Here is a 19,108-nt window from a genome sequence, read left to right as displayed (position 1 = left end):
AACCCGCAGAAGAAATCATTTTTGTTTTTCCGAGTTATTTAATAAAAGCTTTACACTTCACACTTTACTCATCAGATAAGCTTTGTTTTTATAAAGTACATCCATCCACGAAGCAAAGAAATTATTTGAAAAATGCATTATTGCACAAAGTAGCAGTAAAAACAACAAAGACACATTTTCATATTTGTTCTTTATTCTCTTCATCTGTAGGGTACCATGCTGAAAAACACCTGATGAAAATGCGTTTAATCTTTCTGCCGTCTGGTTTAAACCCTGTGTGGTCTGGAGCTGTCGAGTCCAATAACACAGCATCCGCCCCATGATTCAGCTGAGAACACTTGCATATCCGCTCCACGGACGAGCAGGTGGATAGAGAGAGAGAGGTCTGTAAGTGGGAGAAAACTGATGGGCTACAAATGAGCTCGTGGCACAGCCACACTAAAGTTCAGGAGCACGTGAGCCACAGCGACGAATGTAAGGGTGAAAAGGTTCGTCGGACTCTGGAAGGAAAGAGAACTTATAGAAGCTGCTTGTTGAAAACTTCAGACTCCCAGTAGCTTCCCCTCCACTTCCCCACTGTTGTGACAAAATTCCACAGAGGCTGTTGTGGAAATTGACATTACCACAGGAAGCACATACAGGCACACAGACTGAATAACCAAGATTTTCTCAAAACATATCTTTAGACTCAAAAACACACGCCCACTCCCACTGCTAGTGCCACTCGATTAATTCAGTGGCGGATGTCATGGTGCACAGCAAGAGGACGTCTCCGCTGCGTGGTGCAGTAACGCTGATACAGTCACGGCCTCTCAGCTGTGTGGTTTCTCAGGAGGATTTTAAAGAAGCTTTTCTTCCACATTCAGCAGCTCCTCCTCTGTGCCTTTTAAGTGACGACGAGTCAGCGAACCTGGTCCCACAGCTCTTACAAACATAAGGCTTCTCCCCTGTGTGAGACCTCATGTGGCGTAACAGATTACTGCCTCGATTGAAAGACTTCCCGCACGTTTCGCAGGAATAGGGCTTCTCACTCGTGTGGATTTTTGTGTGGGATAATAAATTACTGCGCCGATTGAAAGACTTGCCACATGTTGGGCAACAAAACGGTTTCTCACCTCTGTGAATTCTGCTGTGGACGTACAAATCAGTTCTTCGATTAAAACCTTTCCCACATGTTTGGCAAGAATACGGCTTTTCATCTGCGTGGATAAACATGTGCATGTTAAACGTTGACAATTTAAAAAATCTCTTCCCACAGATGTTGCACAGATAGGGCTTCTCGCCGGTGTGCACTCTCGTGTGGACCAGCAAAATGGACTTTTGAGCAAAACCTTTCCCACACGTTTTGCAGGAATAGGGCTTCTGGCACGTGTGGACCGCGGCGTGCCGGGTAAGGGTCGATGAGGTCAAGCATCTTTTCCCACAGGTGTTACAAACATAGGGCTTATCACCTGTGTGTGTTCTCATGTGCACAGTCAGAGCATCCTTCTGAGAAAAACCTTTCCCACACATCTCACAGGGATACGGCTTCTCGCCTGTGTGGATTCTCTGATGTCTTTGCATCCGGGATCTGTACTTGAAGCCTTTTCCACAAACGTCACATGTTACAGATTTGCTGGCCGTGTCAGAGCGACGCTGGCTCGGAGCGTCGTCTGCACCGAGACGTCTGCGATTTCTCATTTTTGGCTTTAAACCGAAACTCACAGTTAATCCTGAGTCAGCATTCTTGCTTCCTTTCTCACTTTCTTCCACCATGAAGGTCTCAGTCTCCTGGCTCACCTCCTGACAGAACTCCTCCTGTTCCTCTTTAATCTGTGGAGCTTCTGGTTCCTCCTGCTCCACACTGGAGCTCCTCTCCTGGTTCCAGAGCTGCTGCTCAGTGAGAACCTCCTCCTCCTCCTCCTCACAGACATGCTGCTGTGGGACGTCTAAACAAAGGTGCACAAGAAATAAGTTATTATTTCCACTTTTGCATAGAAGAAATAAAAATGACCGATTAGTGAAGCTGAGAAGGAGATGAAGGTAAACTAATATTCTGTTGGTATGTTTGCATTTAGTCCTATTAAGTCTGGTACAAACACCGGGGGATAAATTAGGCTCAGAACATTAATGGGATGACTTGTGCCCGGTGGCTCCACTGACAGAGATCACAGGTTTGAGACCAGGAGGAGACACAGGCCTGTCTGTGCTTCCCAATGATCCCAAGCCTGGATAAATGTGCGGGCAGCATCAGGAGGAACAGCTGGTAACATGTCACTGAATGAAAACGTGGACTCTTCTGCTGAGACTGAATCCTGACTCAGATCCACAGGAGTCACACTCGGCTGTGGTTCACTGAAATGGTTTCATGCTACACACCTGTCCTTTGTGTCTTCATCTGTGGGCTGCAGGTGACGTCCTTGTGTTCCTGCTGAGGACTGCTCTCGTTCCAGATGATGACGTCTACACTCTCCTCCTTCACTACATGCTGCTCTCCCTCCTGTTCCTCTTTAATCTGTGGAGGTTCTGGATCCTCTTGGCCACAGAGCTGCTGCTCGGGGAGAACCTCCTCCTCCCTGCTGACATGTTGCTGTGGGTCGTCTGCACATGTTTAAAGCACAAGGCAAGCAAAGGTCGAGTGCTTTATTGAAAACACCACATTAAAACATACGACTACTGCTGATTATTTTTATTTGGCCAAAGCTTCAGAGATCCATGAAGAAACCGTGGATCCGACTTGACTCTTTAAACGTGAACATTTAAAACGTGAACATTTAAAATAAGCTGACAAAGAAATGCTCATTTTTTCTCACTTTAAACGATTTGTTTTCTGTTCTTTTGTGAATACAGTCCAGATTTATGAGATCAGCGCATCACTGGATTCATTTTCATGTGTCTGTATTTCACACAGCATCCAGTCTCTACTGCAACTACCAGGACGGACACGTGACAGAAACACCGGAAGTACTGAATGAACATTAAAAGTAAAAAACGTTCTCATGAAATCAGAGAAAAAATGTGCGCGTGCCCTGTCCACCGTGACCTCCCCACAGGCTGATTCTGTTCACCGGGACAAACTTCTCATCATCATCAGGTGACTTCCTCAGTCTCAGCTGACTGCAGGTTTCCAAACAAACAGCACGTGTGCACGATGACTGAAACCGTGACGTCACTTTATGATCACTAATATGCAAATTATCACGACCATCGATCAACAACCACTGATCAAAAACGTGACGTCAGTAATCTGTTAACGCCGTTTGCGTTCGCTGCTGTGTAGCGTGACGCGTTTCTTCTGCTGGTTCTTTTACCCTCAGTGTTTCTGTCACGAAGCCCGTGGAAATGATTCTAGCTTTCCCACAGAGCTCCACGTCACAGACTCACCTGTCCTGTGCAGCTTGATTTGGGGTTTCCAGGTGATATCCAGCAGTCTGCGCTGACGGTCGATCTCTTCCTCGTACTGGACGATCGTTTTTTCAAACTCCAAGAATATTTGTTCAGCAGCAGCAGTTAGTCGCTCGTTGATGAACTCTCTCAGATACTGAACTGAAGGCATCGTTGCTGCCGCAGCTCACACACTCAGCTCACACAACAACAACAACAGTTTTCATTGATTACTTCCGCCGAATTTCTTCTTCGTCTGATGAATTTCCAGCAGCTTGCGGACTGTGAAATGTCGTGCTGCCCTCTACAGACAGGAGTCTGTTGGACAGCCGGACTCGATCACAGCCGATCTGCGATCTGTTTAGACGTTTGAGACTGAAGATTAAAATAAATAATAAGTAAAAATGAAGAAATTCAAAGAAAACTTTCACCAGTTTACAACAAAACAAACTAAGAAGCAAGAAAAATTAACAAAAAAGGGCAAGAAGCACAACAACAAACTGCAAAAACAAACAAAATAACAACAATAACAATAATAATAATACATTTTAATTTAAAAATGACCACTAATGGTACATTTCTGGTAGTTTAACAGTATAAAGGTTTTGGAGAAAATTGCAAAATAACAAGAAGGCAAATTTTAAATATTTGGAAAAATTATGAGAAAATGTTTGTACATGTACAAGAAAAATGGCGTCGAGTGGGCGTATTTAGGAAAAAACCCCAAAAAACAAAACGTTTTCCAAATTTGTTTCTAATTTTAATTTTGAGTTAATGTTGAGTTTGTTGATTTTTACACTGTTTCCATGATTATCTCAGTGTTTTTGGTTCTGTGTGTGTGTGTAAATGGTAAATGGACTGATTCTTATATAGAGCTTTTCTACTCTCCCGGCGTGCTCAGAGTGCTGTTACAACATGGCACATTCACCCAATCACACCCATTCTCACAAGCACTGACTCTAAACTGAGTGCTTTTCTAACGACGTTCGCACACATTCACACTCCGATGGATGCACCAGAGAGCAACTTGGGGTTAGTATCTTGCCCAAGGATACTTGGCATGCAGACACACACACACTTTCTTGTGCAGCCTGCATTATCTGAATGTAACCGTGCTTCTTCTTTTAGTGGTTGTGAGCTTCAGCTGCTTCAGGTCTGCCTGGTTGTTGGTTCAGGTCTTTGTCTTTGTGCTGCTGATCGTCCACCTTCTGTCTCGGGCTGTTTTTATGTCTCGGTCGCTCTGCGTTCATGTTAGGTTTAGTCTCCTCTGATTATTTCCTGTTTGACTTTGAAGTTTGATTTTCTTTCATGCAGTGTGCTGGTTTGACTTCCTGCCCTGTGATTTTCCTGATTGTTTCCACCTGTAGTTTAATAAGCTGTGTTTGAACAGCTCAGTCTTCAGTTGGCCTCTGTGCTGCCAGTTAAGCTCCACGTGTGGTGCTCATGTTTTAGATGATCATGTCTGCAGTTATAAAATGTCTGCAATATAAACACACATTTCAATTATAAAGGGCAGTTTGTTTGAACAGGAGATTTATGTGATTGCAGCTGAAGAATAAGGAAAACCTTGTGAAGCTTTAACAGGTATTTTTACTGGACTCAGGCAGCTGAGGCCCTTTTGAGGTCAACTTTAAGCCCTTTGAATAAGCAGATGTGCTCTGGAGTGAACTTAATGTGAATTAATTTGCTTTCATGTCATGTTGTTCACAAACAAATCATTTGAGGTCATGTGATACATGCGATCTGTAACTGGACAGTAAGTAAAATGTTGCAGATTAGACTCTGAAGTCTGCACCGTGGGGATGTTTTACCTTTACTGTAACTGACTTTACTTCTGTATCTGTGCTCGTTTCTTCCCCCTGCAGTGAAATAATCAAAGACATCGAAAACTGTGGGAAGAAATGATCCTGTGATCATCTCCCTTTGTTCTGCTTCCTGCTGATTAGTAAACAAAAGCTTCTTGGAAACACACAGATGAAACTCCTCCTCATGGTTACTGCAGTGTTGCTGTTAAACTCTGATGGTTCTGGGTTTGTTGTGCTTCTCGTTGCCGTCCTGGGTCCCTCTTCCTGTTTTATTTGAGCGATTGCTTCTCCTCACATGCCTGCCCTGTCTTCCCTTCCCCTCTTTGTCTTCCCTCCTGTGTGATTGCCGCCCCGCCTTGATTGTCTGCAGCTGTGCTCGGTTCCCAGCTGCGTCTCGTTGTGTAATCGGTCCCGTGTGGTCTCGTCTTTCCCTTTGTGGAGAGATGTTTTTGCTCCGTGTGCTTGTTTGTGCATTCCTCTCTGCTCCATCTTTCTCTGGGTTTCAGTCTCCTGCTCCCTTAACAAATGTATTAACTACTCAAAGTTAGCATTTAGTTTGGATCTTGATTGTTTTATTTTAATGGATTTGTTTGAAAATCTGATCACTGTCCAGACTTTATTACAAGGCTGAAACTGTTTTGTGACTCGTGATGGTTTTAGCGCAGCATATTCTGTCTTTGACAGTGTTAGAGGAATCTGGATGAATGGTTCCCAAAAAACAAATTCCCTCCTGTTTCTTGTCCTCGATGGAAAACATTAAGGTGAAGGAAAGATGCGACTGTTCTGATGCAGCGTGCCTAATGCTGTGTCGGTGGATGTTGTTGATGTGGGTCCATTGTAATGAAACTACAACATCTTGAGGACCAGATGAGATCCTCCGAGCTCACCTGTGTGCTGTTACAGGCTTTATCAGTTTACTGCTGGCAGCTCAGCCATGCAGGGCGTGTTTCTGGGCGTGTCTTCATGCAGGCTGTATTAACACATCAAGATTATTCAGATTTACTTGATGTCAAAAACAGCCCATAAAGGGAAATCAGATGTTTCTCACATTCTGGTTAATTGCACTTCCTGTCCGCTCATCTCCTGCTGCAGAGACCCAGCACAACCTCAGGAAGGACTTCAACCATGATGAGCCTGAATGCCGGTGAACCCTAAACCCACAGATACTTTTAAACAGCTCAATCTTAACAAATTAAGATTAAATTAAATCGCACAACACAACTTTACAAGAAGCAGATTTTATTTGTATCACAATATGATGATCATACTTCAGCTGAGGGTTCATCACAGCCTGTAAGGGTCAAATGAATCAGAATAAAATGGAAAACACAGGATTAACATTTTCATGATCTGAGCCGCGTCGCTCGGTTCGATCGCTCGTTTCCCGAAACGGGACGGCATCGTCTCGTTTTCCTAAAGCAGGGGTGTCGACCTCCAGGCCTCGCGGGCCGGTGTCCTGCAGGTTTTAGATCTCACCCTGGGTCAGGGTTAGTTAGGGCTAGGTTGATTAGTTAATTACCAGCCCTCATGTTAATGAGATAATTCAGCCATTTAAATCAGCTGTGTTGGATCAAGGACACGTCTAAAACCTGCAGAACAGCGGCTCTCGAGGCCTGGAGTTCGACACCTGTGCCCTGAAGGATCCTCTGCTGAAGGATGTAGTGAAGGAAGCACTGTATGACCTTTCCTTAGTATCCGGAGAATTCAGCCACCTCCGCTGATGCTGCAGAAACTTCAATGGCACTTAATGCGCAACAGGTCTGTATCACCACGCCATTTCTGGGGCCGTCCTTGCACTGGGAGCACTTTCATACTTCAGATATTCTGACCACACCTTCACGCAGACTCTGACCTTTTGCTTACAGCTCAGATATCCTCATGCGGCTGCAGACGAAAGCAAACATAATCCGGACAGAGGAAGATAAAGTTTGTACCCACGGTCAGCAACGCCTCGTAATTCTAAAACGATTCAAAGTTGACGCAGTCACAGAACACCCAGGAAGACAAAATGTGTCCAAACAGCCCACATGTAGCGGAGGTAGAGAGCTATGACGTGACACACGTGATGTGTTTTACTTGTACAAAGATGAAACCGTTTTCCCTTTCAGTCCTGAACACTTCGGGACTTCTCACTTGTGCCTCTTTTTGTGAAAATTCATCGTCGAGGCGTCCCGAAATCTTTTCCCGCATATGTCGCAGGGAACGGGCTTCTCGGCGGCGTGAGTCCTCGTGTGGCGCAACAAGTCGTTACTTTGGCAGAAACTTTTGCCGCAAATTTTACAGGAATGAGGTCTCTCGCCGGTGTGGATCCTCATGTGGGACGCCAAATTATCCTTCCGACCGAACCGCCTCCCGCAGAAGCCGCAGATAAACGGCCTCTCGCCCGTGTGGGTCCTCATGTGCAGGATCACGCTGTCCTTCCGAGTGAAACCTTTCCCGCACACGTTACACGAGAACGGCTTCTCGCCCGTGTGAGCCCTCATGTGGATCTCCAGATTAAAGCGTTTACGAAAGTGTTTCCCGCATATTTTGCAGGGATACGGCTTCTCGTCCGGGTCGCTTATGTCTTGTTGCATCATCAGAGGTTCATTCCTAAAGCCTTGCATGTAAACAGGGCCGCTAAATATCAGGCCGTTGTCCACGTTGTTGTACATCGCTTGCACAGCCGATCCCGAGTCCACGTGGTTGCCTCTGTCCTGACGTCGGCTCTCGGCCACGGGAGAGCTGTGAGAGGGGAGCTGCTCCCGCTCCGGTTCTGGGTCGCTGTCGTCACTTTCCCCGTACGTAACGGTCACCATGATGGTGTCGCCGTCCTCGTCCAGAATGAGCAGCTCTCCCTCCTGACTGATGCTGAGCTCCTCCTCCTCCTCTTTGATCCGTCGAGCTGCTGGTTCCTCCTGGTTCAGGCTGGAGTCCCTCTCCTGGTTCACGAGAACCTCCTCATCCTCGGAGAGGTGTCGCGGTCGGAGGTCTGGAGGGACAGAATGACACGAATGTGATGACAGAAAAACACCGGAGAAATATTTCACTTATAATTATTAGAGCTCTGCGGGGTAATGTATGTGCAAATGATCAAATAAGATAATAGCTCAGGACTCAGAGAGCAGCTTCTGTCTCCATAATTCGGTGGAGAAACGAGCTTTAGGGCGACGCCGCCGTCTGCACTCAGCTTTGTGTTTGCACAACAAGACTGACATCACGTCTCTGCCAGCTTGTTCAGCCTGATGACCAGAAGCTGCTTCAGAAATCCGCCTTCAGCTTCCACCAGGAAACAAAGTGACTGTAAAACCAGTGACGTGTAACATCCAGGCATCCGCGAGGAGGCTTTTCAAAGTTTATTTAGCCAGCTGACGTCTAAAGATCTGTTAGGATTAACTTTGCTATGACTGCAGACATAACAAGCACACAAGGTGGGAGTGGAGCTGGGAGATCAGCCTGGGGAAAATCTTCCACTGCGGCTGCTGGAGCAGGACTACCAGCCGACTTTGAGGCCACTCAGGCGGGGGAAGCGGTTCTCAGCCCACACTCCTGACGTCAGCTGGAGAGGAAGGAATGCTTGGATGATCTCCTGAATCCCACTTTCTAGTTTTTCTTCCACTCCTCAGGAGCAGCTGCAGGGACTCTGAAATGAACCTGTTTGCATGATCGCCGACAGAAATCAAACCTCAAAGACAGCGTCTGCTCCAAACTGGCTGCTCGTGGGTTAAAAAACACCAGTGACCGCAGGGATTGGATCTGCATGTTTATTCTGTGGAAGAGTGGCACACACAGTAACAGAACACTGGCAGAGCATGTGGGACTCAGCGCCCTTACACAATCCTCCACAAAAGTACAGAGAAGACGACAACGCAACACGACAACCGTGAGAGCAGCAGAAGAGAGAACAGACACACAGCCCGGCTCGCTCTGATTTCACAACCACGTTAGACCCAGACACGCATCAGTAACGAGCCCGCGCTCTGTTTTTACGCAGTTTAAAATACAGATGTGAATATTAAAGTTTCAGATGAGCCAAAGGAGAGAGAGCGACAGCTAATCTGACGCTACGAACAGAACCAGCTCGTCTGTGCGACGATCTTAACGAGCTGCTTATTAAAAAAGATCCTAAATATCCTCAGTTTGTTTGGTAAAAACGTATCGGCGCGTATCTGATGAGGCGCCGATGAAAGTCTGGAGATCTGCAGCACTGAGGCTACGTCCACACGTAGTTTTGAAGATGCAGCTCTTTCTCTGCGTTTGGCCTTTCATCCACCCTCCAAACGCCGTTTGGAGCACTGAAGACTGAGACTTAAACTCCTCCCAGGGTGGAGATTTTCAAAAACTCAGTTTTTGTGTTTACGTGTGGACGAGAGATTCAGTCTTGCAGCGCCTTTTGTTTACATGATGGATTTCTACAGTGGTGCAGACAAACTGTTGGTGTTAGTCGTGCTGCCTGCAGTATTTACACGCTTACACACTTTCTTGTTTTTTGCTGTTTCCAGTGTGATGTTGAGGAATAATGTCTGTCCACACGTACGACTCGTTTCTTTGTTTACTCTTTCCCTCCCGGCCTGCAAGACTTCTGATTGGCCAACATTTCTGCATGGTTAGGATTTGGCATGTTCTCGACAGCGTTTGACTTCATTTTTTGCGTTTACATGTGGACGGAGATCTCAAACATGCACGTGTGGATTTTATACTTTTTTGTTTTTGTTATTGAAAATGGAAAATCTCCATTTAGAAAAATACTTGTGTACGTGTGGATGTAGCCTGAGAATCGCCGCTTTTAAAAGGTTATTCTTTCTAATACCTGTACTGATGTTCAGTCTTGCCTCTGACACCCTCCGTACAACAATAACGGACAGCCAATCAAAAAAAAAGTCAGCTTAAAGGGAGGCAGGACGATCTCGGACGCTGCATCACAGCTCGCTGTCAGGTGAAGATCGCTTTGAGCAGAGAATCATGCAAAGCCACTGTAACAGCGTCACACAGGGAACGCACTCGGCCGTCGGTGCACCGTCGCTGAATGTTTAAGATTTCAGAGGCGGCGACCCGGGTCAGCGTCGGACACTTTACCAAATACTAGAACAAAAGCGATACTGTGAAAGCTACAAATGCAGTGCTGTTCGGGCCAGAGCCAGCTTTTATGACTCCGCCCTGCACGGTGCCGGAGCTCGTCCGAACGCTCTGCTTATTGCCCGGGAGGGGGCGTTTTCACCCCGGCCCCCTGCTGAGATTTCAGGACGACTTCTCGTCTGTGTGAGTCCTCGTGTGGCGCAACAAGTGACTGCTCTGAGTAAAGTTCTTCTCACAAATTTTACAAGAGTAGCGCTTCTCGCCCGTGTGCGTCCTCATGTGGATCAGCAGCGTCCCGCTCTGACAGAAACGCTTCCCGCACGCTTTGCAGGAGTACAGCTTCTCGCCCGTGTGCGTCCTCATGTGGACGGTCAGGCTGCCCCTCTGAGTGAAGCTCTTCCCGCAGGTTTTGCAGGAATGCGGCCTCTCGCCCGTGTGGATCCTCGTGTGGCTCTTCAGGTTTGACGTGCAGATGAATCTCTTCCCGCACGTTTTACACCCGTACGGCTTCTCGCCCGTGTGGATTCTCATGTGGACCAACAGACTGTCGCTACACCTGAACTTTTTCGCACATATTTTGCAGGAGTACGGCTTCTCGCCCGTGTGAGTCCTTTCGTGATATTTCAGTAAGTATATCTGATAGAACTTCTTCCCGCAGGTGCTGCACGCGAACGGCTTCTCGCCCGTGTGGATCCTGACGTGTCTTTTTATTTGGGACTTATCCTTAAAAACTTTCTCACAAACGTAACATTTCAAAGGCTTTTTACCTGCGTCCGTATTACCCTGACTCTCTGACATGGGAGCGCGCTCTGCACTGTCACTTCTGCTTTTAGCGAGTCTCTTCGTTGGCTTTGGCTCTGCGTCTGCGCCCGATCCCGAGGCTGCGTTCGTGCTCCCTTCCTGATCTCGGCTCTCGGCTGCAGGCGGGCTGTGAGACAGGAGCTGCTCGCTGATTGGCTCTGTTTCACTGTCACTTTCCCCGTAAGTAAGAGTCACCATTAAGGTATCGTCCTCCTCCTTCACTATAAGGTGCTCTGCCTGGTAGGCGGTGCAGAGCTCCTCCTGCTCCTCTTTAATCTGCAGAGGCGCTGCTTCCACTCGGCTGGTGTGGAGTTCTTCCAGTTCCTCTTTAACCTGCAGAGGTTCCTGCTCCAGCCTGGAGTTCCCCTCCTGCTCAGGAAGAACCCGTTCCTTATTACAGTCATGTTGCTGAGGAGGATCCAGCTTCAGGCTGGAGGTCTCCTGTTCAGAAGGAGCCTCGTCCTTATTACGATCATGTTGTGACTCCTGCTCCAGGCTGGAGAGCTTCTCCTGCTCTGTAGGAAGTTTCTCCCTGTTGGAGTCATGGTGCTGTGGGAGGCCTGGAGGGACAGAGAGAGAAAAGGAAGGTCACCGGTGCGATGACAGAGAAACATCTGCTCATACACACAACTGGAATTTAACGATAATCAACACATAATCTGCTTCATGTGTGTCATTTGCAAAGCTCAGAGTACAAAATACTTTTAGCTGCACGTCCCCGTTTTTGACCCACAAACTTTACCTCCTGTCAGGTGTGTTTTATCCTTTTAAACTTTATTGATCAATAATTCTGTTTGAGATCAGTCTTTTCTGAGAGAGTCCCAGGAGCACAACGACCACACAGCAGCAGAGTGTGTGCACATCGATGGCTGAATGTAGTTCATGACTGGAAAGAGTCAGACAGCATTAACGTTTCATGCACCAACTTCAGCTCTGAATGCAAGTCTGTGATCAAGTCAAAATCCCAGGCATTAGTAACTGCAGGCTGCTGTATGCAGCACATGTAGTTTTCTGCATTTAAACGAGTCCTTGAACGAATCACCAGCAGACCGTAGAGGAGTGCAGATCTGAGCCGGAAAGGCTCAAAGATATTTCAAATTACTGGGTCAGCAAAAAGGCAGCGATTACAGTTCTGATAAGGAGTAATTATAGGATTCATGTACCAATAAAGATGGACGTGTGTCTCTGTGAGATCCAACCGTGACTGAGCTGAGGGCGAAACCATCAGCAGGGTTCAAATTTCAGGGATCTCAGGCTTTTCAACCACAGACTGCTTGTTTGGTTGACGTGGCTCAGCGTCTGCTGTCAGTAAAAGGAAAGTAAATACTGGAACAGAAAAACCAGGTATGAGTGTGGTCTGCATGTCACGGATGTTCTTCCTCAGCTGAATCACACGTGTCCGCTTTGATTCTTCATTTAGCTTTACTTCCTCTTATCTGGGCTCACAGAGCTGCTCAATAATAAAAACAGGAAGGTGACCACGAGCAGAGCTGCTGCTGCTAACAGTGTCAAGCCCGTTTCCTCATTCGGCTTCTCATTAATCTCCAGACACTGATTCTCCGGCCTCTCCATTCAACGCTTTCATTCACGACACATTAACGACGACGTGTTTGTCACAGGTCGCAGAGTAATGCCTTCATCCGGTGCCTTCAAATGTGATTCTTTCCTCTCTTGCTGCTATTTATAGGCGCTGCTCTGTCTTCAAGCAGGAAGTGGAAAATAAACAAACTCCCTGGTGTCTCTTTTTGTCTCCTTCCTCTTTCCTGAGCTGCAGCTGCACTCTCCTCTCTGAGCCACCAAACAATCAGCAATCAGCGCTACAGCGGGTGGCTCGCACTATTAATCATGCACGACATCAAATGACATCAAACCCCCGTCGCAGCTGCAGGAACCAACAACACGAGCGACTCTTCAAACAGAGGGATTCTTGGACTAACGCTTTGATCATGTGTTTGTTTGCATTTTCATGGACATCTGTACAAAACCATCCGTTCCATCTGTTACAGATGCGCCTCCTACGTGCTTAGTGTTTCCTTCCATTACTGACAGCACGTTGGTCACATGAGACCTCCCACAGTCCCCTGTGACAATCCCACAGGTGAGGCTCTATTGAGAAAGACATAGGAGTGTTTCATAGATGTATATTTGAAAAATGAGAGCAAAGACCGTCACAGATTTTGGATACGTTATGAACAGAAACGTGGTCTTTCTAAAACAGCTGGTTTTGGTACACGGTGTCATAACTGGGGAATATCACACAGGCTGGATGAAAGAGTTTCCATATTCAGGCTTTAATAAAGAAGACATGCGGCCGACTGTTTAAAAGAATATTTTGCGCCTTGTGTATAAAAGTTACTTTTTTTTGCTTCTCTCTTATTGCTTTGCACAGCAGGAAGCTCCACAGGTCTGATTTACAGACTTTACACTGATTCTTGGTGCAACCCTGAAGGGATTCGGGTGTCATGCCTGGGAGGACGTGTACATGTCTGTGCCATCCGGGTCATTGTGAAGCACATTTTCACACACGACTCATGTAACGTCCCTCAGGACTGTCTCACAGGGGACAACCCCCACTAAGGGTTACATGCCTCCACCGTTTGCTGTAGAACAAAAACTGGAGGGGTTCATTCATAGAAGCAGCTATGTACCCTGAACCCTGTGAAGGACCGAGCTCAGGGCCGTTATAGATGCTGGAATCTTACACAGCCTCCCTCCAACCCTTCAAGGATGTTTGAGAGCACCAATGGCAGCAGGGCCCTGACACTTTGCAGACAGTCAGAGGTCGAACTTTCACCGGGAATTGTTTTCAGGTGAGAGGTATTTAATGACGTGACCCTCTGCCCACTCTGGCCCCAGCACTCCTGCTTCATCAATCACCCCGCGCGTAAAAGCAGAGCTGAACGCGGATCGCCACCTCGCTGTCCGCTGACAGCGGCTCTAGCCCGGCCCAGCTCTGCGTGCTGCTGGGCCCACGGACTGTGTGCCGATCACAGCCATGTTAGTTCGGCCTCACTCGTTTCTTCCCGCAACAATCCAAACCCCGCAGGAAATACACGGCCTACTGTCCCGCAGCTCGTGTTCAGCTCCTGGCTGAGTAAATGTGCCGTGGAGCTCCGGTTAGGATCCTCCGTGAAGTGTTTTTCTCGCTGAGCGTGGACTCACCTATTCTGTGCAGCTTTATCTGAGGCTTCCAGGTGATCTCCAGCAGTCTGCGCTGACGGTCGATCACTTCCTCGTACTGGACGATCGTTTTTTCAAACTCCAGGAATATTTCTTCGGCGGCAGCAGTTAGTCGGCCGTTAATAAACCGTCTCAGGTCCCGATGTAAGGTCATCATTACTGCACCTGCGGAAACACGGGCCTGAAACAGGGTAAGAAAGAAAACCCCACCGCCTTCCACTCCAGCCCTCAGAGGAGTTAAGCTAACAATAAACCTTGAGTGGGTTTTCTTCTTCTCCTGGCAGACTAAACTCAGCGCAGGCGCACCGCTGCCCCCTGCAGGTCATTTGTAGACATACACTGCGTGTGTCACCCCGCATCACAGACGCATTTGGGCGACTTGTTGCACTTCTGGCTCAGTTACGTTTGGCCTGAGTGAAAACTGCATTAGGCCAGTTTCTCCTGTCACCCAGTCTTAGTCTAGTTTCCACTGAACCGGCCCACTGAGAACCTGCTTTCACTTCCCTCCCTCCACTCTTGAAGCACCAAAAGCTGCAGTTAACTAGTAATAACAGAGCATCCAGGTAGTCCTGCTGAATGACATTCTAGGATTTTATGTGGATGTTAGTGAGCACTGATTATCAAGTATTTGTGTGATGTTGTGTGATCACATGGTGTGTGATCCCATGCAGGCCAGGGATGCAGCTTAGTGCATTATTTATTAATGATCTGGGTGAACAGAGCGATAATACTCAGATGGTGCACTGTTAAAAAATGTGAGCCAGCTTAAACTCTGAGTTGAGTCCCTGATCTGTTCTCTGGCCCCTTTTCTCCGTGACTAAACTAATGGTGTGCAAATCTGCTGGAGGCCAGGATGTAACCTCCAGCTGCGGAAGACGCTGCTTGTGATGAACGAGCAGTGTTGGGGAGTAACGGAATACATGTACCGCCGTTACGTATTTAGAATACAAAATATGAGTAACTGTATTCCGTTACAGTTACCGTTTAAAAAGGTGGTATTCAGAATACAGTTACTTTGTTGAAATAAATGGATTACACTGCAGTACTTTCCTGTTTCATTTTGTCGCGGGTCAGGACTGTTTGGGTTTTGTTTGACAGCTACGTTCTGTTGTTCCAGGCGGCAGCGTTACGGTCGCCATGGTTACAGGGCGACGCTCTCTCTCTCTCTGCGACTGTGTGTTTCCTGGGTGAGAGAGCGCCTTTTCGTTGTTGTTGTTGTGCTAAGCTAACAGGCTGAATGCTACAAGCATAGCTCTAAAGAATGTAGCATCATGGGCAGTGTAGTCCGTGCTGCAGGGAGAATGGACTGCCATACACGTTATGGGTCTGTGAGCGCGAGGAGGGAGAAAAAGGGGAGTGGAAAGGTACGAGTTGTCGTCGAGGAAAAACGGGAGCTGGAAGCATGTAAATATAATAATAACCACTGCAGCCAAGAAGAGTGCCTGACGAGCCCAGTTGTAAGTAAGCTATTAAGACTCGACTGTACACCACGTTCGTGTTTCCCTCCGAAACAATAAGTTCCGTTGGAGCAGTCTTTCAACACCTCTCTCTGTCTCTGCTAGCAAAGTTGACCCACACAACAAAGTAAAGCTATTTTTCGGCTACGAGCCGACAGGGACCCCGCCGTATTAGTCAGAGGTCCCTTTACTACAGTTCGGAGTCGCGGACCTTCAGTAATAGTAATAAATCACACAGCAATAGTACATTCACGTTGTTGTAAAAAGCACGATAATATATTAAGTAATCCAAAGTATTCAGAATACGTTACTCTCATTGAGTAACGTAACGGAATACGTTACAGAATACATTTTGGGGCATGTATTCTGTAACGGAATACATTTTAAAAGTAACCTTCCCAACACTGTGAACGAGTCAGTGTCTGTGCCCTGAAAAGGTGGATAATGAGGGAACAATGGACTCATGAATGTTTTCCTGAAAATCTGCCTGATATCGTACGCTTTCCAATCCCAGCCGATGTCTGTCTGAAAGATGACTCATTCTAGACATGCTTAGTTGATCAAAAGCAGATAGTGTGGGGGTTTACATTTAACAAGTGAAAAATCCCTGGTTTGACCCCAAGAGCAGACACAAATCCTTCAGGGACACATCAGGAAGGACATCTGGAGTAAAAAGTACCAAAGCTAACATGTGGAGCTACCCGGTGTGAATAAAGGAGCAGCTGAAAGCAGTTTCATCTACACTGCATCCAGGCTTTGTGGTGACTCAAGAGACAACGATCGGGAAGTAACAGACTCCCATTATTAGATCTGAAAAACGGACAACAGGAATGTTCTAGAGTTTGTAACTTTTAAGCATCAAAAATGTTCTGATGGGTTAAAAATAAAATTCAAATCTCCACGAAGATGATTTTATATTTGACTTTCCTTCTTCACACCCGTTAGTTTTCAGTGTTTACCTTTTATCACGTGGACGCTTCGTTTGTGTAGGCGGAACGAAAGTTAGACGCCGATGCGCTGTCGGAACCTCTCACTGTGACACACAGAGGAAGTAAACAGATAGTAGTTTTATTTCTGTTGAGCGGAGACTGTGCGGCAGCAACGATGCCTTCAGTTCAGTATCTGAGAGAGTTCATCAACGAGCGACTAACTGCTGCTGCTGAACAAATTTTCTTGGAGTTTGAAAAAACGATCGTCCAGTACGAGGAAGAGATCGACCGTCAGCGCAGACTGCTGGATATCACCTGGAAACCCCAAATCAAGCTGCACAGGACAGGTGAGTGTCCCTCTGAGGGAGGATCCTGATCACAGCTCTGCGGGACGTTTATTCAGCTGCGAGCGAACAGGCCGTGGGTTTCCTGCACAGCCTGAGTGTGAGCTAGTGTGGATCACAGGGTCTCAGGTTTGACGCACTGATGGACGTAGAAGGTGTTTTTGAGGTCAGCCACGAAATTAGCGCTCACGTTTACAACTGCAAACACAGAAAACATGTCAAAAGTCAACATCTTAGTGCAGTAAAAAAAAAAGAGGGAGACAGGGGAAGCTGAAGGGGGCAGCAGTAGATGAGTTTAAATAACTCGGGTCAATCATCGAAACAGGCAGGCAGGGTGGAGAGTGTCACGGGTGATCTGTGACAAAAGGACAGCAGCGTAAGTGAAAGGAGTGAAAGGGAAAGTTTAAAGCTGGCAGTGAGACCTGCTGGGATGGATGTTTGGAGACGGTGGCTCTGACACGAAGACATGAGGCCGAGCTGAAGATGATCACATGTTCAGCGAGCAGCATGGATCAGAGATGAGTCCATCAGAGAGGAGAGGCTGAGAGGGTTTGGACACGTGCAGAGGAGGGAGGGTGGATATATCAGACAAAGGAGGATGAAGATGGAGCTGCCAGGCAGGAGGGAAAGAGGAAGACCTCAGAGGAGGTTCATGGGTGTAATGAAGGAGGACAGAGGAGGATGCTGGGGTAGGAGGAGATGGAGGGTTATCAGCTGCGACGCACTGCCAAAGAGAGCAGAGGTGCATGTGTGAAAACAGGAGAACTCAAGACAACCGGTGTACATTTTAGACCTTTTAGTTTTTCCCAGTTTTCCTGAAATCGTTTGGAACTGTGGATTCACTCTGTGCTGGCCTCAAACCTTCACCAGTTTAACCTGATGGAAAAACAAAAGCCTGCTCCGACACTCCTGCCGGGCGGCCCCGTTTCTCAGTTCCTCTAACCTGTTTAGGTCGAGGAGCTCCCGTCTGCAGCTCGTCATAACGCAAACATGGGCTGAAAGCAGGAAGCTGCTTCCTGAGTGGTGACCAAATGTTCCCTACATGAGTGAAACCTCTCGTGGAAGCAGCCACAAAGAGCCGCAGATGCAGACTTTAAGTTTCACTTCCCTGTGCTGGCTTGGTTCATTTCAGGATAGATCAGACGTTACTTCCAGCTTTGAAGTTTTATGAACTGTTAAAGTTGCAGAGCCGCTACATTTTAAAAGATCAGTTCCTTCTTGTCCATTATGTTTTCCATGATAATCATCTTAATATTGACTCAGCAGCCCTGATTTCAAGCATGTAGATCAGCTGTGATCTTTTTTTCTTTTTGTGACATTATCAACCCTTTATCCCTCCAGACGTCCCACAGCAGCAGGTCTGTGAGGAGGAGGAGGTTCTCCCTGAGCAGCAGCTCTGTGACCAGGAGAGGAGCTCCAGTGTGGACCAGGAGGAACCAGAAGCTCCACAGATCGAAGGGAAGCAGGAGGAGCAGCTGGTAGTCGGGCAGCAGAGCGATCCCTTCATGGTCACTATACTTACACAGCACGCATAAACTGTGTGAACGACTCTCACATGTTAGAGCGCCACTGTGTGACAGACGCGGGAAGAAGAGGGTGAAATGTGATGTTTGTGGAAAAGCCTTTCAGCACAGGTCCCGGATGATACATCGCAGGATCCACACGGGCGTGAAGCTGTACGCCTGCGACACCTGCGGAAAAGGCTTCGTGAGGAGCGATAAGCTGGCGCTCCACATGAGGACGCACACGGGAGAGAGCGCGTACACCTGTGACACCTGCGGGGAACGGTTCATTCAGTCCGCGATGTTAAAAACTCACATGAGAAGTCACACAGGTGAGACGCTGGACTGCAAAACCTGCGGCAGATGTTTCAGTCAGAAGAGCCACTTGTTGCGCCGCATGAAGATCCACACGCGAAAGACCAAGCCGGCCTGAAACGCCTGAGGGAGGGGGAGGGGCTTCAGGTATCAAGGTGATTTTCAAATCTGAGGTTTGACTATTTTTAAACTGAGATTATTTTTATTCGATTTAACCTTTGGGCCGTTGGTGAGGTCGTCCACCTCGATGGACAGGTGCTGGTCTTCGATGAGTCCTAAAAAAAATGTATGTTTCACTGATACAACACATTTCTAACATCAAAGTCACAGATTTGCTTCTTTGCTTTTCTAAATGAT

The 19,108-nt window shown here is 47.2% G+C and overlaps 2 protein-coding genes and 1 pseudogene across 3 annotated transcripts; 1 reads left to right on the top strand and 2 right to left on the bottom strand.

The window, feature by feature from the left end:
• Positions 1-35: 35 nt before the first annotated feature.
• Positions 36-3,672, bottom strand: LOC146686874 (uncharacterized; annotated as a pseudogene). The gene is made up of 3 exons (XR_014916578.1): positions 3,364-3,672; positions 2,359-2,580; positions 36-1,928 (listed from the first exon to the last, which is right to left on the bottom strand). The product of XR_014916578.1 is annotated as an uncharacterized LOC146686874 (transcript).
• A 2,724-nt stretch (positions 3,673-6,396) lies between these two features.
• Positions 6,397-15,315, bottom strand: LOC146686873 (uncharacterized). The gene is made up of 3 exons (XM_085440229.1): positions 14,187-15,315; positions 10,991-11,584; positions 6,397-8,139 (listed from the first exon to the last, which is right to left on the bottom strand). Exons 1-3 carry the CDS (start codon positions 14,359-14,361, stop codon positions 7,298-7,300), a joined length of 1,611 nt encoding a protein of 536 aa, XP_085296355.1. The 5' UTR covers positions 14,362-15,315; the 3' UTR covers positions 6,397-7,297.
• A 438-nt stretch (positions 15,316-15,753) lies between these two features.
• On the top strand, positions 15,754-18,577 carry LOC146686872 (uncharacterized). The gene is made up of 2 exons (XM_085440295.1): positions 15,754-16,937; positions 18,276-18,577. Exons 1-2 carry the CDS (start codon positions 16,766-16,768, stop codon positions 18,467-18,469), a joined length of 366 nt encoding a protein of 121 aa, XP_085296421.1. The 5' UTR covers positions 15,754-16,765; the 3' UTR covers positions 18,470-18,577.
• Positions 18,578-19,108: the final 531 nt, after the last annotated feature.

The sequence above is a fragment of the Copadichromis virginalis genome, linkage group LG18 (genome assembly GCF_057382275.1).
Source record: "Copadichromis virginalis isolate Kocher_CV1m ecotype Utaka linkage group LG18, C_Virginalis_male_GT1.1, whole genome shotgun sequence".
NCBI classification, from domain to species: domain Eukaryota; kingdom Metazoa; phylum Chordata; class Actinopteri; order Cichliformes; family Cichlidae; genus Copadichromis; species Copadichromis virginalis.
This window is presented reverse-complemented; position numbering and strand designations above follow the sequence as displayed.

What these genes read in the sequence shown, in the direction of transcription:
- LOC146686873 (XM_085440229.1), bottom strand. Translation starts at nt 14,361, where the DNA reads ATGATGACCTTACATCGGGACCTGAGACGGTTTATTAACGGCCGACTA. An exon ending in GATAAAGCTGCACAGAATAG is followed by an intron (nt 11,585 to 14,186) that starts GTGAGTCCACGC and finishes CTGTCCCTCCAG; the next exon opens with GCCTCCCACAGCACCATGAC. An exon ending in TCAGGGTAATACGGACGCAG is followed by an intron (nt 8,140 to 10,990) that starts GTAAAAAGCCTT and finishes CTGTCCCTCCAG; the next exon opens with ACCTCCGACCGCGACACCTC.
- LOC146686872 (XM_085440295.1), top strand. Translation starts at nt 16,766, where the DNA reads ATGCCTTCAGTTCAGTATCTGAGAGAGTTCATCAACGAGCGACTAACT. An exon ending in AATCAAGCTGCACAGGACAG is followed by an intron (nt 16,938 to 18,275) that starts GTGAGTGTCCCT and finishes TTATCCCTCCAG; the next exon opens with ACGTCCCACAGCAGCAGGTC.